The 21,648-nt window shown below is 47.2% G+C and overlaps 3 protein-coding genes across 10 annotated transcripts; all 3 read left to right on the top strand.

The window, feature by feature from the left end:
- The first annotated feature begins 1,028 nt into the window (after nucleotides 1-1,028).
- On the top strand, nucleotides 1,029-6,444 carry pgrmc2 (progesterone receptor membrane component 2). The gene is made up of 3 exons (XM_037486936.2): nucleotides 1,029-1,431; nucleotides 4,114-4,269; nucleotides 4,802-6,444. Exons 1-3 carry the CDS (start codon nucleotides 1,089-1,091, stop codon nucleotides 4,897-4,899), a joined length of 597 nt encoding a protein of 198 aa, XP_037342833.1. The 5' UTR covers nucleotides 1,029-1,088; the 3' UTR covers nucleotides 4,900-6,444.
- An 890-nt stretch (nucleotides 6,445-7,334) lies between these two features.
- On the top strand, nucleotides 7,335-10,655 carry asmt2 (acetylserotonin O-methyltransferase 2). Its single transcript, XM_037486935.2, has 8 exons — nucleotides 7,335-7,673; nucleotides 7,915-8,089; nucleotides 8,240-8,369; nucleotides 8,458-8,526; nucleotides 8,643-8,761; nucleotides 9,012-9,149; nucleotides 9,259-9,381; nucleotides 9,549-10,655. The coding sequence occupies exons 1-8, from the start codon at nucleotides 7,590-7,592 to the stop codon at nucleotides 9,758-9,760; spliced, it is 1,050 nt and encodes a 349-aa protein (XP_037342832.2). The 5' UTR covers nucleotides 7,335-7,589; the 3' UTR covers nucleotides 9,761-10,655.
- Nucleotides 10,656-11,290: 635 nt separating this feature from the next.
- On the top strand, nucleotides 11,291-20,662 carry jade1 (jade family PHD finger 1). Of its 8 annotated transcripts, none has more exons than XM_062557169.1 (13): nucleotides 11,345-12,532; nucleotides 12,680-12,748; nucleotides 12,864-12,906; nucleotides 13,033-13,109; nucleotides 13,947-14,014; nucleotides 14,791-14,948; nucleotides 15,494-15,678; nucleotides 15,843-16,054; nucleotides 16,163-16,330; nucleotides 16,717-16,833; nucleotides 17,267-17,884; nucleotides 18,593-18,710; nucleotides 18,920-20,662. In XM_062557169.1, exons 3-13 carry the CDS (start codon nucleotides 12,890-12,892, stop codon nucleotides 19,900-19,902), a joined length of 2,721 nt encoding a protein of 906 aa, XP_062413153.1. In that variant the 5' UTR covers nucleotides 11,345-12,532; nucleotides 12,680-12,748; nucleotides 12,864-12,889; the 3' UTR covers nucleotides 19,903-20,662. The 8 variants fall into 8 exon arrangements, with proteins under 8 accessions (XP_062413155.1, XP_062413150.1, XP_062413151.1 ...); XM_062557170.1 differs by having other exon boundaries at nucleotides 11,418-11,432; XM_062557166.1 differs by lacking the exon at nucleotides 12,680-12,748 and having other exon boundaries at nucleotides 11,305-11,432.
- Nucleotides 20,663-21,648: the final 986 nt, after the last annotated feature.

The following is a 21,648-nucleotide window of genomic DNA, read 5'->3' as shown; positions in this document are numbered from 1 at the left end:
ATCTGTCCTGCTTCCTTACTGTTCTCTCTGATGTTGCCTGGCCGAGCCTGATGAGCAGGTTTTTGTTATTCGCATAGGAGGGGGGAGGGGGGGAGGGAGAAATATATATCGGATGCAGATGTCTGATTGAAATCAACTGTCAATCATAAGAGGGATTTGGTTTTGACCAAGAGCGTTTCATCCGCTATCAGTTCCAGCAGAGTAAACAAGCAGTTTGGAGGGAAAGGTTTTTACGCAAAGTGTGTAAAAAGCAGTCAGATAACTGCTGAATAAAAGGGCAACACTCCTGGGAGGGGGAGGGGTGTGAGCTGTGAGCCGAAAACCAAACACAACTAGTGAAATAAGTAAAACGTTTATTACAATGACGAGCTTTGCATTTGCTGGTAGTATTACTAGTAATTATAAGTGATATTTTTGTCTGAAAATACTCACTTCTGACATGATAATACTTTTGTTACTCCTTTTAGAAACGGATATAATCATTCCAGGATATAATTACGGACGTTAAAAAATACTTTTATACTAATTTGTGGATTTAGTACAAGTTTGGGACACTACGGGTCCCGATGGAGGGACAAAAACCACAATGACTGGAATTAAAACCAAGGAAGGCGTGTGTTTCGATGCCTTCATGTACGCTCGTAAACCTTAGCTCTATAAGAAGTGGCTCGCAACGGTACTGTCGTCGGCTGCAGAGCAATTCATCCCAGCGCCCCCAAACTAGTGTCTTTACAAAAAATAAATGCGTCCAGTGTTTAGTAAATACTCATAGGTTGCAGCTTTTCTAAAGTGTATATTTTCTGGGTTTCATAGACATCTTAGATGGTAAGTCGAACCTAACTTCATACTTAAAACACACTTAGTGACATGGAAAAAAACACTGAAAAGGTCTATTACACAAAACAAATTATTAATTTAATATTAAAAAGGAACTGTAACCCGAGAAGTGAAAGTCATCGTAAGTGAACAACGGTACGTTACGCCACTCAACGCAATGTAACAACTCGCGCAACTAGTGGTTCCGCCATTCCCCGCTAGCACCTGAACGCAGCATCTGGCCAGGGGCGGGTAGGCGCTAACCGTGCAGTATGGCGGACGATGGAGACAGTTCGAGCGGACCAGTTGATGCGAGCGGCGGGCAGGCGGTCGCGGATGAGTCGGACGGGTTCGGCCTCGGCGCGATGTTGTTGAATATCGCTATCTTGGTGGTGGTGGCGGCGGCCTGTGTGGCGGCGTACCGGCGGTGGGGCAGGCGGCTGGTGGCCAACGCGGCCCAGGGCGACCAGGCCTCGGCGCTCCCCAAGATGAGGAGACGGGACTTCACTCTGGAGCAGCTGCGGGAGTACGACGGGCTCCAGAGCCCCCGCATCCTGATGGCGGTCAACATGAAAGTTTTCGACGTGACCAGCGGAAAAAAGTTTTACGGGAAAGGTGAGAGGTGCCGGTGTGAAGAACGAGCAACCCGGCGGGCGGGCGGGTGAGCTGACACGTCCCCGCTTGTTATGAGTTTGTCCCGAACACATTTTTTTTTGGGCGCAAACGGTTGTGGTTAGCTAGCTTAGCTCCTTTTGGCTTTGTCCGTGTTATTGAATGGGATGCTAGCTGTTGGCTAACTGGCGCTACTGTGTTGGGGGGAGGGGGGGTCGTCTTGACTGTTGTGATGACGCCTGAACACGCGTTAACTTTATTTGTCCCAACCCTGAACCAGTGGAACTTTTTAGTTAAAGTTGAGTTAAGCCCGCTAGACGTTAGCCTGCTAGCTTGTTGACGTGGAGACGCACTCCCTTTGCTGGGTGTCTGGTCCCGAGCCGCCTCTTGTTTACACCGGGAGTCATCACGCACGCACATCGGGATCTCTGCTCCCATGTTTCAACCTCAAAAAGTCGATGCAGTTTCCTTTTTTTTTTTCTTTTTCTCCAACGTAGCAGCTAATTTTTTTTTTTTCCAGGCGTGGCCACTGTGCAGAGTGGAAGTTAATTCAGAAGGACAACAACATTTCCGAGAAGCTCATAATAGTTAACCTGCACAAAGGATTCAGTCTGCACACGTGTTCTTCTTAATTCTGCAGAGCTAGCGTTAGCCCAACTGGCTAATCAACAACCCCCCTCCTTACCCTCCTCCCTCCTTACCGTCCCCCCCTGGGCCCTCGACGCGCCCGTCCAGCCTGTAATAAACTATAATTATTTCCATCTCGTGTGTCTCCTACGCGACACCGAGCCCAGGAGCCCCGGACCGGTGCTCCCCCGGGAGGGAGGGGGGGGGCGGGGCGTATCCAGGTGTTATAGAACGGGTGTGCAGGAGTCATCGCACGTCCAGCTGGTGTTGGTCCCAGTGACGTCACGCTGGGGAGTGACTCGCGACTTACTGATTATTTGTGTTCACAAACAAACAGACGATCTGTGTTCAACTTGTTGAAATTTAAAGTTTGGTCCATTTTTCTAGAATGTGACAGTTTGCTTTTTGGTTCGTTTCTGTTTTTTTCCTTGATGGGCTTTTCGGTGTGGATTCATTCATAGTTTTTACATTTTGCACCCAGAGATTAATAAAGTAATTACAATATGAAGTAGTTGGTTGCAGACCAGGGGGTCCGTTTCAAGAAGCAGGTTTAGTGTAAACTTGGGCTTTGTTAAGCCTGAGATGAGGGAAACTCTGGGTTGTCTGTTTCAGAAAGCGAGGTACCTGAACCTCAGGGTCAGTCGCTATGGTAACTGAGCCTGTGAACCTCACCTGGTTGGAAGCAGGTTTTCTGCAATAAACAGAGTTTCTTTCACAAGCGCCTCCCTCTGACAGCAGCCAGCCAATGACAAAGCGCTCTTTAATTTCCTCATTCATACTCTGAATTTTAAATTAAAGTTTCCCATCTCAGGGTAGAGTTTAGGGTTTGACTCGGAACCTTTGAACTTTCTAGTTGGACGAGAGTCAAGCTGCAGGAGTCACGCCTTTTCCATGACTCAGAATACATTCTGGTTTGTTTCCGTGTCTTGACACTCCTCTAATAAAATATTCTAATAATAGAAATTTTAATTCCATCGGTATGCTGTTTTCGTGTCACTGAAGCCTGGCGTTTTTTAATCTGTAGAATGCTGGTTCTGACGCAAGGAGCACATCTAATCTTTGAGGCGATAAGGCGTCTTTGCTTCGGCGGTTTGGACTCTGGGCCTTTTTCTTTTTTCTTTGTTGCACAAATATTAGCAGAGTTTTCACATGCTGGTCAGATGATGTTCTTCTGAAGGAAAATTAATCCTCAGCGGGGCCTCGTGATGCTGTTTGAGAAATTGATGGGTAGATGTTTACTTTATATTTTGCTACAGCAAATATTTGAAAGGCAGAAAATGTTGGTAGAAGTTACCAGACAGACATTAACCTGCGGACCCTCCCTGATGATGAATATTTTATTTTTCTCATCTTCAAGAGTTCAATAATATTATTATTGAAGCTGCAAATTAAAGCTTTTATCCGTATTGATTAGTTTGACAATTTATACCCTTGAATATTAGATTAGTGGGTTATGGTAAATGACATCTGCCCATTAATCTGAATATATTCAGTTTATATATATATATTCAGCTTCTATATATATATAGAAGAAGAAACTATTTTATAACTTCTTCTTGTCACATCACATGAAAGCGCAGAGTTTTAACCAAATCAGCAGAATAAAAGCAAAGAAACCGCTCATATGAACAGCTGGAAGCGGTTTAATAATAAAAGCCATGAATCAGGTTTTTACATAGTTCTATTGTATTTTGTGGCAATAGAATAACACCAGCTGTATTTTCACTCCAAAGCATGAATTCCAAGGAACTAAAGAGCCTTCCACGGTATCAGCATGTCTGTGTTTATACGGCTTCCGGCTCTAATAAAAGCTCGGTGCTGAAGTTCTGCTCCTCAGACTGAACGAGGAAGCCGATATAAACTCGCTGTATTCAAGGAGTTTACTCGCCCGCCGTCTCGAAGGCTTTTAATGTGAGGCAGCAGTGGTCACATGACTCGTTCCTGGACATTAACTGGTTTCATTTCACTCATATGAAATATAGATAAATAAATGACCGTCTGCCAGAAGGAGGCGGCGTTGTCTCTTGGCTCATCCTGACTCCTCCTCTCCTCCCGCAGACGGCCCTTACGGCATTTTCGCGGCCCGGGACGCCTCGAGGGGACTGGCCACCTTCTGCCTGGAGAAGGACGCCCTGCGGGACGAGTACGACGACCTGTCTGACCTCAACGCCGTGCAGATGGAGAGCGTGAGGGAGTGGGAGATGCAGTTCATGGGTAACGCTTCCTCAGGAGGGCAAATGTCCTCACAGCTCAGCGTTTAGCATTTTTATTCTTATGCTTTTACGCTTTGGAATTTGTGGATGGTTCAGATGTAAAAAAAAAAAAACACACACCAAGAGTCCTTTGGTCGAATGCTGGGTGTTGCATTTCACCCTCAAAGAGCCTGTGGATGCAGCAGAGAGATAAGACCTTTAAAGCTGGAAAGGGCAGATTTTGAAGTTCTGAACGGCGTCTGATTAACTCGTGTAAGAAGATGTCAGTAAATGACTTAAAGCAAACATTTGCTAGTTTCAGCCTCTCAGATGGTCTTTCTTTCTGCTTACACGTCATTGCAAAGTAGAAACATTTACATTGTCATGTAATTACTTAATTTTAAACATTTAATGTTTTTTAATTTTTTTTAAATAAATAAATCCACTTGATCCAGCCTGGTCAATCCAAAGTCTCTTTCCTTTACTTGATGGTCAACATAATCTTTTCTGATATTGGCTTCTGGACGAACTGATGGTCGTGTTTGTCGCTGCAGAGAAGTACGACTACGTCGGGCGGTTGCTGAAACCCGGAGACGAGCCGTCGGAGTACACGGACGAGGAGGACGTCAAAGACCACCTGAAGCACGACTGAGCGGCGCCTTCACGCCGACCAAAGCCGGGAGCCGCCAGACAGCTGCGATGGACCCCCACCCCCCCCCACCCCGACCCCCACATCTCCACCTCCTCCTCTCTCCCTGCCCCCGTCTCCCGAAAACGCCTCCCCTCTTCAATCCGTCTGAACCGGTCCGGTGCCGCGGCTTTTTTTCTTGTGGGGTGGGGGGGTGCCGGACCGATTTGAAACAAAACACACACAATATTTTAGTCATTTCTCCAAAAGGCAGGAGCGTGGGGGGCGGCGGCGGCGTGTGGTCGCCGCGGGTGGAGGGTGGTCCGAGGTGGCGGGACACATCGGTCGAGGTCGATCGGTGAGTCGGGAGTTCTCCTTTTTTTTATCTTCGGTTTAGTCACATCGCACCTGAAACTTCTGCTTCAGCTTTGGACAGCTTGTCAATCAATGTTTTTTTTTGTTTTTTTTTTTGTTATTGAATAGTCGTCCCCTCGCTGTTGAGGGCGGCGCCGCGACCTGAGAGTCATTGCTGTGGAAGTGATCGGGGCGTCGCATCTTCCTGTTGTGTTTGTAGTGTATACACTACTAGTTTTCTTTGTTTGTCACCATGTGATTGTATTTGTTGAGTAGCATAGATGGGGGGGGGGGGGTTCTGATGGAGGATGGGGGGGGAGGGTTACGGTCTCTTCCATTTGAAACCTGTTTTTGAATCGCATCAGACGGACAGAATCACAGAAAAAGGGAATGTGATGAAGGCCCTAATCAATCACTCCATTGTTTACACGCCTCACGAGCCGCCTGCAGGTCTGTAGCTTCCCCCCCCCAAAAAAAAATGGTCCAAGTATTAATCGTGCCTTATTTAGTTTGTTGCGTCGGGCCTTTGGTCTCCGGAGGAGGAGGAGGTGGAGGCGGGCGGAGGAACGGAGGCGTCCCCTGACTTTAGAGAAAGGCATGTACGTTCTGTCAGACTTTAATATTTCTCCACTTCACAAACTGTAAATAGACCGTATGAATCGCTCAGTGTTACTGCCATATGTTTGTAGGTGATGATCCAGATGTGTATACTGCGTTGTCCTATTGGCCAAAAAAAAAAACATGGGTTTGTTTTCTTTTCTTTTCGGTTCGGTTCGGAACTTCTTTTTAAATGTGGGAGAATTCCCCCCCTCCCTCCCCCCTTTCCCCCAAAACAAACAACAACAAAAAGGAGTGTTGCAAAGTGCTGCTGGGCGGACCGGGAGCCGTTCCTCGCGTGTTTGGTTCAGAGACATTGCTTATCCTGTAAATATATCTATCATTTTATTAAAGCATGTGCAACAACAAAGTGAGCTATGCCGAATTCCCACCACGTCATGTATTTAAATGTTGGGTGTGTGCGCGCGCGCGCGCGCGCGTGTGTGTGTGTGTGTGTGTGTGTCTGTCTGCGTGAGAGAGGCAGGAAGGGATTTGTTCATGCATAATAAATCGATTTGGTTAATAATTGAAGATGTCTGGAGTTTATTCGCAGGATTGGAAACAGATTGTTTCTCGGTTCCAAACGAGGGGGAAAACTTTCATTTCAGTTTAAGGAGAATCAAATGTGTGTGATGTCATCACCCAACTGATCATCCTTATATTTATTATGTGTGTATTTACATTTAATTAAGCATTTGAACCGTTGGTAGCGACTTATTTATTCATCATCACAGGGATATTGTTGAACTGAGTTATATTTGATAATGTTTGTCTTGAGAGGAATGTGTGCAGAAAAACCAGGAACAAAATGTTCAACTGGCGGAAAGGTTATTAACTCCAGATGTTGAGCACGAACCAAAAATAAGTTCAGACCGTACGCCACAAACTAGAAAGAATAAAATATATAGATATAAATACAGAAAGTAAGATATTAAGAATGTTATATCTATATATATATATATATATATAACTTTGAAAATAAAATACAGATTAAAAACGGAAAAAATAAAATATTCTCATATTGGGTGATGTCAATCAGGAAATCAGATGAAATAATAAATTCACAGATCATGCTTTCTTTATTGAATAACTTGTACAATTGTACATCACTTTTCGTGTTTGTCATTTGGATCAATATGCAGCAGAACGATCTTGCTAAATATATCTAAAACTAGCAAACTGCTTAGTACAAGAAAGAACAAGATTAGTCATGTAAGTCAAAGTGTTTTAAGTCTTCTAATTTATTACTCTCAAATGTACTGATGCTGTCTTTAGTCAGATTTTTAATCTCTTTTTAATTTGTAAATAAACAAAAGGGGTATTAAATTAATTAAATAAATCAAATAGTATATTTATATGAACAGAATTGGATGGACGTGATGGACGACCACGCTTTGTGCCACTTTATATTATCGTTATAATAAACAGCTCAGCAGCGCCCCCACTAGTGCTGCGGATGATCCCGGAACTGCACCATCTCACGCTGTCTGTGCGTGTGTGTGCGCGCGCGCGTGTGCGCGTGTGTGTGCGTGTATTTCAGTGAAACTGGTCGCTGCTGTGTCTCCCCGGACGAAGAGGATTCTCTTTAAATATCCGGAACGGGGACGCATCTCCTCGACCATTTTACCTGATCGCCCCTGAACGCACCACCGACATCTTGGCTGTTTTTTTTCCTTCTTCTTTTTGGGCTCATTTCACAAACTCCGCTGTGGTTTTGTCCCCTCGCGCGGGGACCGGCGTGGACTCCTGCGGTGTTTGCCGGGATGATGGCCGAGCATCTGTCCCGCAGCGAGCTGGACTACCCCTTCAAACTTCTGGAGTATTTCAACGGCTTCAGGGTGTCGAAGGTGACGTCATGATTCATTTATTCACCTTTCTGCAGGAGGCACCGTTCACACTTCCATCTCCTAAAACCGAAAAATATTTGGTCTAATATAAAAAAAACAGGACTATAATGTATTTCAGCTGGAACTATACTTTTTTGTTGATATTTTGCATTTATAATAAATAATAAATGTTTTAAGACTTGTTATACACTAACATGCATTCTATATAACTGCTATACATCCACTATGTGGACCCCTGCAGGTGATTTTCTCGGCCTGTGAGCTGGGGGTGTTTGACCTCCTGCTGAGGTCACCGGAGCCGATGAGTGCGCGGCGTGTCGCCCGGGAGCTGAGCACCAGTGTGGACGGCACGGAGCGGCTACTGGACGCGCTGGTGGGCATGGAGATCCTGGAGGTGGAGACCTCAGACGGGGAAGGTGAGGAGGAGGAGGAGGAGGAGGAGGAACCCCCCCCCCCCATAACAAGCAGAAAAATACTCGTGTGCGACGAGGAAGACGAGCATCAGGTTTGCGTTTCCGAGGCGTGAAGAACGTTGACGGTGTGAAACTTGTCGTCCGTTGCCGCAGCCGTGTACAGCAGCACCGACGTGGCCAACCTGTACCTGGCCAGAGGCAGCGGCAAGTCCCTCCACGACATGATCGTGTACCAGTCCCAGACCGTGTACCCGCTGTGGAACCACCTGGCCGACGCCGTCAGGTGACCCGGGGTTCTTTGGTGCATTGTATTGTGTCTTCTCGTGTTCTTTCACACAGAGCCACCATCATCTCCTCTTCCCGCCAAGCAGGGAGGGAAAGAACCAGAACGAAAAGACCTTCGGCCTCCCCCCGGAGGACATCTTCCAGGCTGTGTACAGGTGGGCGTCGGCCTTACCGCCTGCATGCGCTTTAACCTTTGACCCCGTCGCTCGGGGGGAGGGGGGGGGGGGGGGGGGCGGGACTCAACCCTCAGAGCTTTGTGATCCACGCACAGATCCGAGGAGGAGATGCTGAGGTTCATGGGTCTGATGAACTCCTCGTGGGTCCTGGACGGACACGACGTCGCGACGGCCTTCGACCTCTCCGGCTTCCAGAACATCGTGGATCTCGGAGGTTTTTGGCATTTGAACTATTGACTAAGATTATTTTTATTTATATTAATCTGAGACTTCCAATTTAATAAAATTATTATTTTTTGAAATAGTGAAAATAGTGATGAATTGTTACACAATTAGTTTAAATATTTTAAATCAAAGTGAAGTACCTCACATTTGGAGGCTGAAGCACATGAATTGGCCGAATGCACTTGGTCACATTCCAGCCGCTCCGCACACTGACACGGTTCCGTCTGAACAAATCCCAGGATGCACCGGGGCTCTGGCCCGGGAGATGGCGAAGGCGTACCCGTCCTCCTCCGTCACGGTGTTCGACCTCCCGCAGGTGGTGGAGACGGCGCTGAAACATTTCCCCCAGGAGGACGCCGCCGTGGGGTTCCAGAGCGGTGAGCCCTCGACGCCTCGACGCCTCGCGGGGTTCAAACTCTTTGTTCTCTGATTTTAAAACGACGACGTCGTATTTCAATTTTCACACACTTCCCGTCCCTCTCGCAGGAGATTTCTTCAGCGGTGAAATCCCTCCCGCTGACCTTTACGTTCTGGCCCGGATCATCCACGACTGGCCCGAGGAGAAGTGCCTCACGCTGCTGAAGAAGCTCTACGACACCTGCAAGCCAGGTGAGTCCGAAGGCACGGTCCCCCCCCCACCCCCAGCCCCCGAAAGATCCAAGAGCACGCATTTACCCTCCGTTACTTCCATGTCCATCCAATCCCTCCGAGGCCTGCGGAACACTTGTGTGTGAAGCTTCTGTTTACTGGTTCCGGTTCCTTTGTCCCGCGGCCAGGCGGCGGCGTCCTGCTGGTGGAGGCCATGCTCTTTGAGAACAGACGAGGCCCCGTCACGGCTCAGATCTTCTCCCTCAACATGCTGGTGCAGATGGAGGGTCGGGAGCGCCCGCCCTCCGGGTACACCGGCCTCCTCAACAGGACCGGCTTCCACGACGTGCAGGTGTGCCGGACCGGCAAGTCCTACGACGCCATCCTGGCCTTCAGATGAGCGTCGGAGGGGGGGGGGGGGGGGGGGGCGAGGCGGCCATGTTGGGCGTTTCGAGGCCTTGACGTGGGACATCGACGTATAAGCTCCTTGGGGTTCAGTCTCGTAGATTCACCGTGTGTGTCGTGGTCATGTGATCATCCCCAGTGAGGTCAGTGTTACAGGTAAACTCGTCTTTCCCTGAGTCGCATGCTTGTGCATATTTGTAGAGATCAGAGTTCAATTATGACATTATTTTTCCCGCTGAAGTTAAAGATTCTCATTATTTTCTCATGTGTTGAGTTTTTGCTGAGACACCCATTTTAGTTACAGCATTGATACAGTATATGAGGTTTATTAGGTTATTTTCAGAAAGTTTCTCATTGTAATAATTCTCTCCTTTATTAATGTTTTTGAGGATTCAGTAGCCAGAGAAGTATTCCAAACCTTCAGTGAATTCAGCATAAACGTGTTGTTGTGACTGTGTCTTCACCGCGATGTGTTCAGGTTCCCCCTCAAGCTGCGTGCAGGACAAACCTCATATTATTGTTGTCGTTCTTCCACAATTGATCTTTTCCCCGTATTTGGTCTGTTTGTTGTGAGAAATTCTGTTTGATGGGAAACCATCGTAGGGTTATTTAAAAAAAAAAGTTTTTTGTTTTTGCTTTTTTTGTTTGTTGCATTTCCAGGACAACAGAAATAGATTTACATAATGTCAGCTCTAAATATGTATGTTACTCATTGAATACATGCTACAATACAGTTTAAGTGTTTTGCTTGTGTCACAGATGAGGTGTGAATGTTAAATATATCAACATGTCTAATGGAAACCTGATGAAAAACTCTCCTTTTTAAGTCCTCTCATGGTTCTGTTCTCTTGATTTCATAATTACATTAAATCAAAGACACAATGCTTAAATCCTCTTGCTTGTAGTCTTCTGTATTACAATCCTATAGGTTTGTGTTCCTTCAACCTAATGTAAACTTGTTTATTTCGTAAGTAACTAAAATGTGTGTGTTTATTATAATCATACTTTTAATACCAATCGTTACAAATGAAAATAAACAAGACAGAAACCTAATACAACAATGACAAATAGTACATACATTTAAATATACAGCTCAATTTGACTTAAACGCATCTTCTAATAAATTAATTCAAGATGTTGTTTTTAAGGTTTCAGTTTCCTAACTAGAAGCATTCTTATTTATTATTATAGAGAACATCAAATAAATAAACATACATGAATAAATCACATGAAGTGCTACCTCAAATGTACTTAGTTGAAAACAAGTTAATATCATTCTTTAAGGTTTTCAATGATTGTGTCTAATGATCGGTGCGTACTTTCCAAATAGAGGAGACGATGGAGCTACGGTTACAGCGCGCACATCACGTGTGTTGACGTTTGAAACCCGGGCACGCGCGTTTGTACCGCGCAGCTGCAAATTATTAATATTATTTTTAAACTTAATGTTGTACATGTGAAGCATTGGTAGCTGCTCACTGGATTCCGGTTTTCGGTGGACTGTGCTGCCCTCCAGCGGCGAACCGGCGCCCCCGCAGCCCGCCGCGGGTAACCGCCTCCCCGCTTGTGTGTATGTGGAATGCGGGTCAAGCGGAACTCACGGCCGAAACCTGCGCTTCACGCATCAAACTCAAAACACCGGCTTTTCGTCGGGCCCGAAGTCCTCTGTACGTACCGTGCACTCTTTTTCCCCTACAAACGACACGCAGGTTTTAAGTCGCGTGGATGTTTCTTAACGGGCTGATTTGAACCAAGTCGATGTGTTTTTGTAGTAATGGTCGCACGGAAAAACGCGACATCGTCATTTAAAATGGCGCCAAAGATTAACCTCAGCCTGTGGACCGCTGCTGGTAAATGTTCCATACTGTACCATGCTGGCTAGCAACGTAAAGATAGCACAACAACATGGCTAGTTAGTTATGTTAGTTCATTCACGAGCGTGTTCACGTTTTGGGTAGTTTGTTTGAATCCATTGTTGACCCTTAACCCTTGACAAATAACTGACCAGGGAACGTTAAATAACGTTAGCCCCACAGAAGCTAACGCTACGTCAGCAGCCGATGGCTAATGCTAAAAGCTGACTAGCTAACGAGCTAGCCGATGTTGCTAACAACCAGCCTTCACGTAACCGTTATACTTAACGTGTAGACAAACGTGTACAAACACCACGTAACGTTTAACCCATAGGGTGTTAACCGCCACTTGGGCTACGCGACATGTTTTAAGTTAACGGGCGTAGCAACTTTCTTATCACATACAGAAACATGTCGGCGTATGGCCGCCGGGTGTGGGTGGGCCCGCTTGTTGCGTAACGGTTGTGTGGTGGTGAGAGGGCTTAGCTCTGGCTAACATTAGCCTAGCTAGCATTTGTATCGTTATTCAAAAAGGTCAGCGCAACGTGGTCCGATTTTACTAATTAACGCGCAGGTTCTTAACATCACACGCACATTAACCTGTATTTGTTACCGTGTTGCCAGGGTAACAACAAGGCCCGGGTTTCAATACTTTAACCCGCTGGCCTGAGTTAGCCGCTCGCTAGTTAGCCGATACTTTCGTTCGCATGTTTACTGGAAGAAGGGGCGTCACACAAACCGTGTGTCTAGCCTGCTGTTAGCCCAACTAGAGACCTCCAGGGTTCGCACCTTTCCCCCGTCCTAAAATATGGCCGCATGTCGGGACTGTTAAAGGGCTTTTTTCACACTTCGTAAGCGGAACCCATACGGGGCTTCGTTTCGTGGCTCGTTGTCCTCGCTGAGCAGACACCGTGGTATGTATGCACATCAACACGAGATACAGAGCCCGGTAGCTGTCGGATCGGCAGGAGACAGGAGCAATAGTGACAAGTCACTGCTGCTGTTGGGCTGTGATGTCCACCCGGTTTACGGCCAAAAAAACTAAATATGTGTATCTGCAGGGATGGTTTGTTTGGCTCATAATGAAACCGGTTCTTAAATCGGCACACAGACTGTTTTCCAGCGGCACAGTGAGTGCTTCAACGTGTCGATCATGTTTATGACATGCGTGAGCTTTTATTTATGGCGGAAACTACGTGTAGTGTTGTAATGTGTAACTGTGTATAATGTCTGTGTCTTCTAAAGTTGTTGCTGTTCTAAACTCACTCTTTATGTGCAATGACATCATGTAAGTCAGACCTTTTTAATCCCTCTTCCAAATGTTATTTGAATGTTGAATGAATGTTAATAATAGCTCATGTCTCTTTTAGATTGTCCCCAATCTCGTCTGTAACTTGTCCTCCTGTCTGGTTTGTGTCCCAGAAGTGTCCCTCACGATGATGAAGAGAAGCAGGCACCCCAGCAGCAGCAGCGATGACTCCGACAATGGAAGTAAGCAAAAACATTGTCCCTGCTGACTCATTCGGTCCAAATATAGAGCTAAATCAGATCAAGCTAAACTCTGCAAAAGTGAAACGCAACCTGAGGAAAATCATACAGTAATGGATTATAACCTGAATATGTCTCCTTTTTACTGTCAGTGTCAGTAAATATGTACTTCGCGTTCAGGGAGGAAACCGAGAGAGAGGAAAGGAAAGAAAGGCAGCAGATGGACAAAGATTAAGGAACAAGAAAAGAAGGCCTACTATCTGAGAGACAGGAGACAGAGTAGGGGCCTGTGGGCCTTTAAAGACATCGCTGCAGGTCAGGCAGACTGGGGCACATTATGTCAGCAGACACTTTGTGGAGCGCTTGTTTCACCCTCTGCAAAATCTCAGACACAAACAAACACGCCGTAGTAATGTCGGGTAAGTTGTTGATACCGGAAAGCCATGTAAATGTCCGGTTTGACTTAATTAATCCAATCCTTCTAATGTGCCATCCCCTGTGTCCCGTGGCTCTAAAGGGCTTTCAGCCAAGGTCCGATTTAGGGTTGAGCTACACGAACAGTTCAACGCTTTAATGAGATACTCATTCAGGTTTTTGAGTAGTGAAAATTATGGCTTTGGTCTCATCAGGATTATTCGATTTTCAAGATCAAGTGACTGCTGCCGCTGTCAGTATTTGTACAACAATCAGTGAGACGTGAAGAAGTGAAAATGAAAATGTCAATTGACGAGTTTCCCCTTGGAGTTGAGGGAAATCCACGTGTGTTGAAGGACGTGAGGTCGCTCATTGAAGCAGAAACGGACTAATAAGACGTGTAACGCTGTTGTGTTTCTCCTGCAGGTAATTCCACCTGCTGGTCGCAACATTCGTCTCAGCCCAGGAGGGGGACCGGTCAGAAGCCCTCCGAGGTGCGCCCGTCTAAACGTATCACCGTGGCGATGTCGATCAGATTGTGATCAACATGTGTTCAGCCCTTCTGCTTTCATTCTCACATTCTGCCGTCATGTTTTAATTTATTTCATCTTTGAAAAAAAACAATGAATAGGAAAAAAAAGAATAATGATCTGTATGATTTAATGAACACGGGTTATTTGGATTAATGTGGACAGTGACGAGATGTTTGTAACCCCAATCTTGATTTGTCACCTTCATTGTTTTAATCCTCCACGTTGTGAAGCTGTTATCTACTGTGCACGCTGTGGACTTGGTCCCTGCAGGCCACCATTCACTCCCTCTGACCAAGAGCCAATCAAATCAAAGCAAAACAATGACGCAGGCCTGAGCAGGATGCTGATTGGCCGTTTCTGGCCTGGCTGTGTTTTGACATCGTGGATGTTTCTTTAGCCCGTGTAAACCCTGAGATCCACTATCTCTGTGGTTAGAAACACTATTTACACTTCACAAGTCCTCTTTGCACAGTATTTTAGACTCATGTCAGCTTTAGGACGATACGTCTTCCAGATGAAATCAACGTTCATGTGCCAGTGTTGTGGAAGCCACAAAGGCTTAATAGGGCCTGTAAGATCCTATGCGATGGTTTCACTGCATTTCTATTTTTTCCTCACTGATATTTTCAGAAGCCCAACGTATTTAGTGAATATTTGCACTAAAGAGTCTGATAACTTGTGTCTGAAACAACCATAAGGTCATTCTGTAAACCGCACTGACTCCAGTTCTCATGCAGGTTTTCAGGACCGACCTCATCACCGCCATGAAGGTGCACGACTCGTACCAGCTGACCCCCGAGGACTACTACATCCTCGCCGACCAGTGGCGGCAGGAGTGGGAGAAGGGCGTCCAGGTTCCTGTCAGCCCCCAGTCCATCCCACAGCCCGTCACCAGGTAGGACGAGACGCAGCCGCACCAGAAGGGTCGCCTGTTCAGTCTCGTATCGTCCTCGAGGAAGAATGCAGGAGAGTTGTGATGCCCCCGCTTTGTGTGTTGCCCAATTTAAAAAGAGAGACTTTGTCTACTTTCAGTTTCTACCAACGGGTTCACAGTCGGAAAGTTTGGGATCCGCCAAACACTAAATTAGAGCGATTGAAACGAAACATGGATGTGGACTAATCATTCAAATATATTTAGCAATAAAGCAATATTCCTAATGTGAAATGTTTTCATTTTGATGTAAGCTGACTGGTCCTAAAAAATGCTCAAAGTAAATCTGACAGCCAAATATTTTTTTACATTTTCTTTTGGTCCCATTTGCTCTTTGATTAGTCTTTTAATGTTACGACAGAATGTCTCAGAAAAGAGTTTCCAAAAGAAACTGATGTAACCCGAAAGTGTTGCACTGTAAATGCAAATGTCCCCCTGACGTGTCCCCCCTGACGTGTCCCCCCTGACGTGTCCCCCCTGACGTGTCCCCCCTGACGTGTCCCTTGCAGGGTGCTGGTTGAGAAAGGAAAAGAGGTCATGTTCGTGAAGCCGAAGAAGCTCATCCGGACGTCGGGCGTCGAGGCCCTGGGCTACGTGGACATCCGGACGCTAGCGGAGGGGATGTGCCGCTACGACCTGAACGAGGAGGACGTCGCCTGGCTGCAAACCGCCAACAAGGAGTTCGCTGAGATGGGTGAGTCACAAAGCTGGTAGTAAAATGTCAGCTGGTTATTCAGAGAGAAATGGACTTTAATCCTCAGAGCAGCATCTGGAACTTAAAATGGGACAAAACTATGGAAACAAAATAACTGGTTTAATGTTTTGCAAATGGTCATCTTTTCGCTCCCTTCTTCCCAGCCATGCCGCCGCTCGACGAGATCACCATGGAGCGGGTGATGGAGGAGTTTGAGCGGCGCTGCCACGACAACATGACGCACGCCATGGAGACGGAGGAGGGGCTCGGCATCGAGTACGACGAGGACGTGGTGTGTGACGTCTGCCGGTCCCCCGACGGGGAGGACAACAACGAGATGGTGTTCTGCGACAAGTGCAACATCTGCGTTCACCAGGTCAGAGGTCAACACACACACACACACACACACACGTTCTCCTGTTGGTGCTGTATTGATTTCGGCTTGCTGGAGCTGAGCGGTCCTCCCTCTGCATCCCTCGCCCAGGCGTGCTACGGCATCCAGAAGGTCCCAAAGGGCAGCTGGCTGTGTCGCATCTGTGCCCTGGGCATCCTGCCAAAGTGCCAGTTGTGTCCGAAGAAGGGGGGGGCCATGAAGCCCACGCGCAGCGGAACCAAGTGGGTGCACGTCAGCTGCGCCTTGTGGATCCCAGAGGTGAAGCTCAAATCTACCCGTTTATAGTCGTTATTTATTATGTCACATGTTTTAGGTGCAGGTCACTCTTTCGTTTGGATTTTGGATTATTAGGCTAATTTAACCCTAACCCATAAACAGCAACTCAGCAAATGGAAATGTGTTTCCAGCCTTTATTCTCCATTTAAAAAGAAAAAAACATTTTCTCAAATGTTACTTCTGACATTGAACTTAATTACTAATATTTTTTTTCTTCTTAAAATTGGTAACTGGTAATGTATCAGAATTAGAAGGTGCTGAAAAGCATCAGAAAGCTTCCTCCTGTTGGTTCAATAAGAAGTTTCCCAGTGACCGGCGATGTCGCCGCCACGATCTCTACAGGCCTCTAATCCCACGTCTCTCTGCAGGTGAGCATCGGCAATCCTGAGAAAATGGAGCCGATCACCAACGTGTCGCACATCCCCGGCAACCGCTGGGCACTGATCTGCTGCCTGTGTAAAGAGAAGGCGGGAGCCTGCATCCAGGTACAGCCTCACATGTCCCTCACACGGAGATGCATGTGGACTGTTAATAAGTGATCTAATGACACAACTACAAGCGCTCCGAAAAGCTCTAATGACATGGATAAATCTTAAGGTAGATTCGCTGAGCTGTGATGGCGTGGAGCGTGTTTACAAGCTGCTTTGACAACAATAACAAGCAAAATGAGAAAAGGGGGAAGATGTAGGTTGGCAGCCCGGCCGTCCCACCTTCAATCAGACGACCATCTCTGCACTGCTGCAGAGTTTTTATACATCCAGCCTCTTGATTTCACCAGATTGGTGCATCTAACTTGCTTTAAAGTGCTTTCGAAGTTGTGTTTTAATAGTAGTGATGTCAGCATTAAATAACGTGTGTGTTAGAATGCTAGAAACCTACACAATCCATGGAAGGAACATTTTGTGTTTGCTGCTGCAGTGCTCGGCGAACAACTGCCGCACCGCCTTCCACGTGACGTGTGGCCTCCACGCCAGCCTGGAGATGAACACCATCCTCACGGAGGAGGACGAGGTCAAGTTCAAGTCCTACTGCCCCCGGCACTCCGGGCTGGAGGGCGCCGAGTCCAGGGAGCGGGATTCGGGAGGCGAGGAGGAGAAGGAGAGCGCCAGAGACAAGAAGGGCCGGAGGAGAGGCAGGGTGAGAGGCGGGGGGGAGGAGGAGGAGGCCGCCGTCGCCTCCCCCCGCCCCCTGACCCAAGCGGCTCCTCGGCGCGCCGACAAGGCGCCCAGCGAGCGGGAGCTGCTCGCCAGCCGCCAGCAGGAGAAGAGGGTCAGCCTCCGCAAGCTGAAGCTGCAGGAGATGGAGGAGGAGTTCTACCAGTTCGTGGAGGCGGAGGAGGTGGCCGACCACCTGAAGCTGCAGCCGGAGGCGGTGGACTTCCTGTTCCAGTACTGGAAGCTGAAGCGCAAAGCCAACTTCAACCAGCCGCTCCTCACGCCCAAGAAGGACGAGGAGGAGAGCCTGGCGCGGCGCGAGCACGAGGTGCTGCTGCGCCGCCTGCAGCTCTTCACCCACCTGCGCCAGGACCTGGAGAGGGTAGGTCTCCACTTCACCTGCACCCTGACAAGAGAGACCCCAGGAGGAGGGAGGGGGAACCGCTCGAGTTAAAATAAATATGAATGTATTATGGAGAAGTTTGTTTTTTGCTTTTGTAGATGCCATTTAACCACAATGAAATAGATTAGAAACGTTCTGCTGCAGGTGAGACAGGAAGTCATGTTAAAATCATCTGGACCCATAGAAGTCCACTTCGGTCTTGAAGTGCCTATTCGCTCAGTAAACATGAGTTTATGGTCTTATTCAATACAGCATGATGTTCATTTAGTGAATTAAGGTCCATTCATAGAACATAAAGCAGAGCAAGCTTCAGTCACTTTTCCGTATTCCAAAACCTCTAGAAACCATTTGGTGACGTCACCATGGCAACGGCCACTGCTCATAAACATTCTATGTTCATTTGACTTCTCTTGGCCTTTAAGGTTAGAAAGACACACTTTGTTCATGTTTATCTGTTGATGCAGTTAGTAGCACTTGTCCTTGTGAAGTGGTGATTTGAGCTACATGGTTTTACCACATTATAGTGTATATACTGTACATAAATATAGGTATACGTATTTATAGTTACTGCAACACATGTTTAATAGAAGATGCACAAGGATTTAGTTTCATCGGATCATCCCAATTTTAAGCAGAGTTGAAGGCGTTGTGTCTTTGGGGTCAAAGGTTGTTGATATTGCTCCTCAGGTCCGTAACCTGACCTACATGGTGACTCGGAGGGAGAAGATGAAGCGCTCGTCGTGGAGAGTCCAGGAGCAGATCTTCCAGCACCAAGTCCTACTGCTCGACCACCAGCTGCTCTCCGGTGACTCATTTAATAAAGCGCCTGGTTTTCAAATCAAAATGGAGTTATGTGAGATGGTTGAGAGGACGAAACGTGTGAAAGATCAAATGTAATGATGTTCAAAGTAAAGAATTATGTTCTTCAAACAAATGTGTTACTTTTGCATACATGTGAGGTCATCACCCTGAACATCGGTGCCGAGGACATAAAGGCTCATCTGTGTGTTGCAGGCGATCCTCCAGAGAAGGATTTGGAGGAGCTCTCCTCGCTGGGCCTCTTGTCCCCTCCGGGCTCCCAGAGTCGCTGCGGCCTGAAGACCAAACCGCCGGCGTCCGGGCAGGAGAAGGTGAAGAGCGGCGACAGGAAGGGCCTCGCTGACCCTCACAGGAAGGAAAATGGCAGCAAGCCACCGCAGACGAAGGATTCCAGAAGCTCCCGAGTCAAAGAACCCGACGAGATCCAGACCGCCGACGCCGGGCGGGACCTCCAGCCGCCGAAGCCCCACAGGCAGGAGGCCGTCCAGGAGACGGTCACCGCCAAGCTGCCCAGGGCCGACTGCAGGAAGGGCCCCAGGAGGGAGGCCCCGGGGCCCGAGCCAGAGGAGAGGAAGAGGAAGAGGAGTCGCGAGGCGACGGAGAGCTTCCCCAGCCAGGCCAAGAACCGCTTCGGCTTGAAGCACCTGGAGAAAACCGTGTCCATCCGGCTGGTCGACATCAGGAACTCCGACCGCGACGACTTCTTCCTGGGCGAGGCGGCGGCCAGGAGAAGCCCCGCCTCCCTGGAGGCGTCGGCCAAGACCAAACCCCAGCGGGCCAACCACAGTTCAGACGGGTGGCCTCGGAAAGCCCCGAGCGGCTCGCACGCCCCCGGCAGACAAGCAGGAGGACATCTCCGAGGCTGGGGGAAGTTCAGGATCCCCAAGAGGAGCGAGAGGCCTCTGACGGCAGAGGAGGACGAGGAGGAGGAGGAGGAAGATGATGACGAGGAGGAGGAGGAGGAGGAGGCGCCTCAGCTGAGGCCCCTGACCAAGGCGCCTGAGCCCCTGTACCCTAAGACCCGCCTCCGCGCCGGGCCGGTGGGCGACCGCTACGCCTCCGACTCCCAGGCGAGCGACGGCGAGCGGCGCCTGAAGCGCTGCCAGCTGAGGGGCGACGCGCCGCTGGGCCGGCGCTACGGCTCTGACATCATCCGCCGTGGCGTGCTGGCCTCCTGATGAGCTGATAAAATGCCTACGTTAAAACAGAGCTGATATTTATTTTTTACTTGTATCATATGTAAATCTGGGAAATACTTTACTTTTATTTTGAGCTAGCTTTTGTTTTTCTTAAATGTAGAATGATGTCAAGTTGCCACGGAAACGCTCGCTCAGATTCGCGCGGAGAATGTTGCTCGGGACCATAAGCTTGAAATGGAGTTTTTATTTTTACATAGTTGCACTTGGACATACAAAGCTGACGCAGATAGTCGGCCAAATAGGATTTAAAAAAAAAATAAATTTTAGGTCTCTTTTTAAAATCAAGCTTCATCCGACATTAACAGCGACAGTCAAACTGGCCTTTTTTTATCGCTATTTAAACTCCAGCCGTCGTCCTTCAGTCTGCGACTGTTGAACTTTACGAACTGGAGGAAACACACCCCCCCCCCCCAAATAAAAAAGGAATTCAGAATGACGTCATCAGCACTTAAGTGTAATTGAACAGCGATCGTATCGTATCCATCACGTGCCTAAACTTTGATTTGAAGCGTTTGCACTACGAGAGGACGGCACAGGTGGGAGCTACGAGAAGAGTTATTTTTACACTGAAAAAAGGAAAAAAAGCATTTTGTACCCTCGGCCGCTGCTGTACTACTGTTATGCAAAATGAACCCTGTTTTTGTCGTCTTAAAGAGGAATAAAAACTGGTCTGGGATCTGTACTTGATGTTGTTTCAGGAACTTAACGATGAAATAAAGCTCGACTTTCTACATCTCAACCTTTTTTTGGTATCTGTTTAATAAGTGAAGTGATATTTCAAGCAAATCAAATTTGCTAGTACATCAAACTACTATTTAACAGTTTTTGGGCTGAAAATAAACATGCAGCTCGGGGAAATAGTGACGTTTCAACAATTGGATTAATCATGGTTGCCAAAAAATACATAAATAGATGTCAGTTCTCAATATGAGCAGTTTATCCGTGGCGGCTGGTCCATAGAGGGCAATGGGGTTAAAACATTAAAAACATGTTACAAATAGTCTATTTGTGCTTTTGACACATGCATTATATAGCAGGTAATATTTGTACAATCTGTGCCAAATGTTGCTTTTCCAATCTCTGATAAAGTTAATGAGTGACGTCTCTGACGCACCATTTAACATTTTTTATTGATACGCTGAATTGTTTGAATAAGATGTCCTCATGTTACCTTAACTTTTGGAATAATTGTTAAATATTTAAGCAATGCGTGTTTCTGGCCATGAAGGTTAATAAGATGACTTGTGGGCCCTGCTGTGTGCACGCTGGCTGTAGAGTTTGATAAAGAAGTGCAGCAGACATTAGTTTGTTCACTTTATTGCATGATTCAACAGAGGTGAGATCCTGCAGAAAAGTGTTTCGGAACTGCGTCAAAAAAAGGAAAACATTGCATGTTATTTACAATAGATGTATCACTATTAGCACTTATACATTATGTACATATTAGTCTCTGGTTTTACTAGGACAGTAGTTACAGAATCAAACCTCTACTCACACGTCAAGCTCTACGGGGGCTTCTCAGTGTGCACAAAACCGGCTCGACTACATTCACGTCAAGGTTAGGATACAAAGGGCGAAAAACACTGGTAGACCTGCTGCACGCGAACCACGACGGCCCCTCGACCTCTGGGGCGAAAACGCAAAGATAGTGGCTTCAAAACGAGAACGATGTCCGTCTGGAGTGATTCAAAACGTAAAATCAAAAACAGTTTTGTCAATTTTAGC

Source organism: Pungitius pungitius, chromosome 14 (genome assembly GCF_949316345.1).
Source record: "Pungitius pungitius chromosome 14, fPunPun2.1, whole genome shotgun sequence".
Lineage (NCBI taxonomy): Eukaryota > Metazoa > Chordata > Actinopteri > Perciformes > Gasterosteidae > Pungitius > Pungitius pungitius.
The sequence above is the reverse complement of the archived record's forward strand: the minus strand, read 5'-3'. Positions and strand labels throughout refer to the sequence as shown.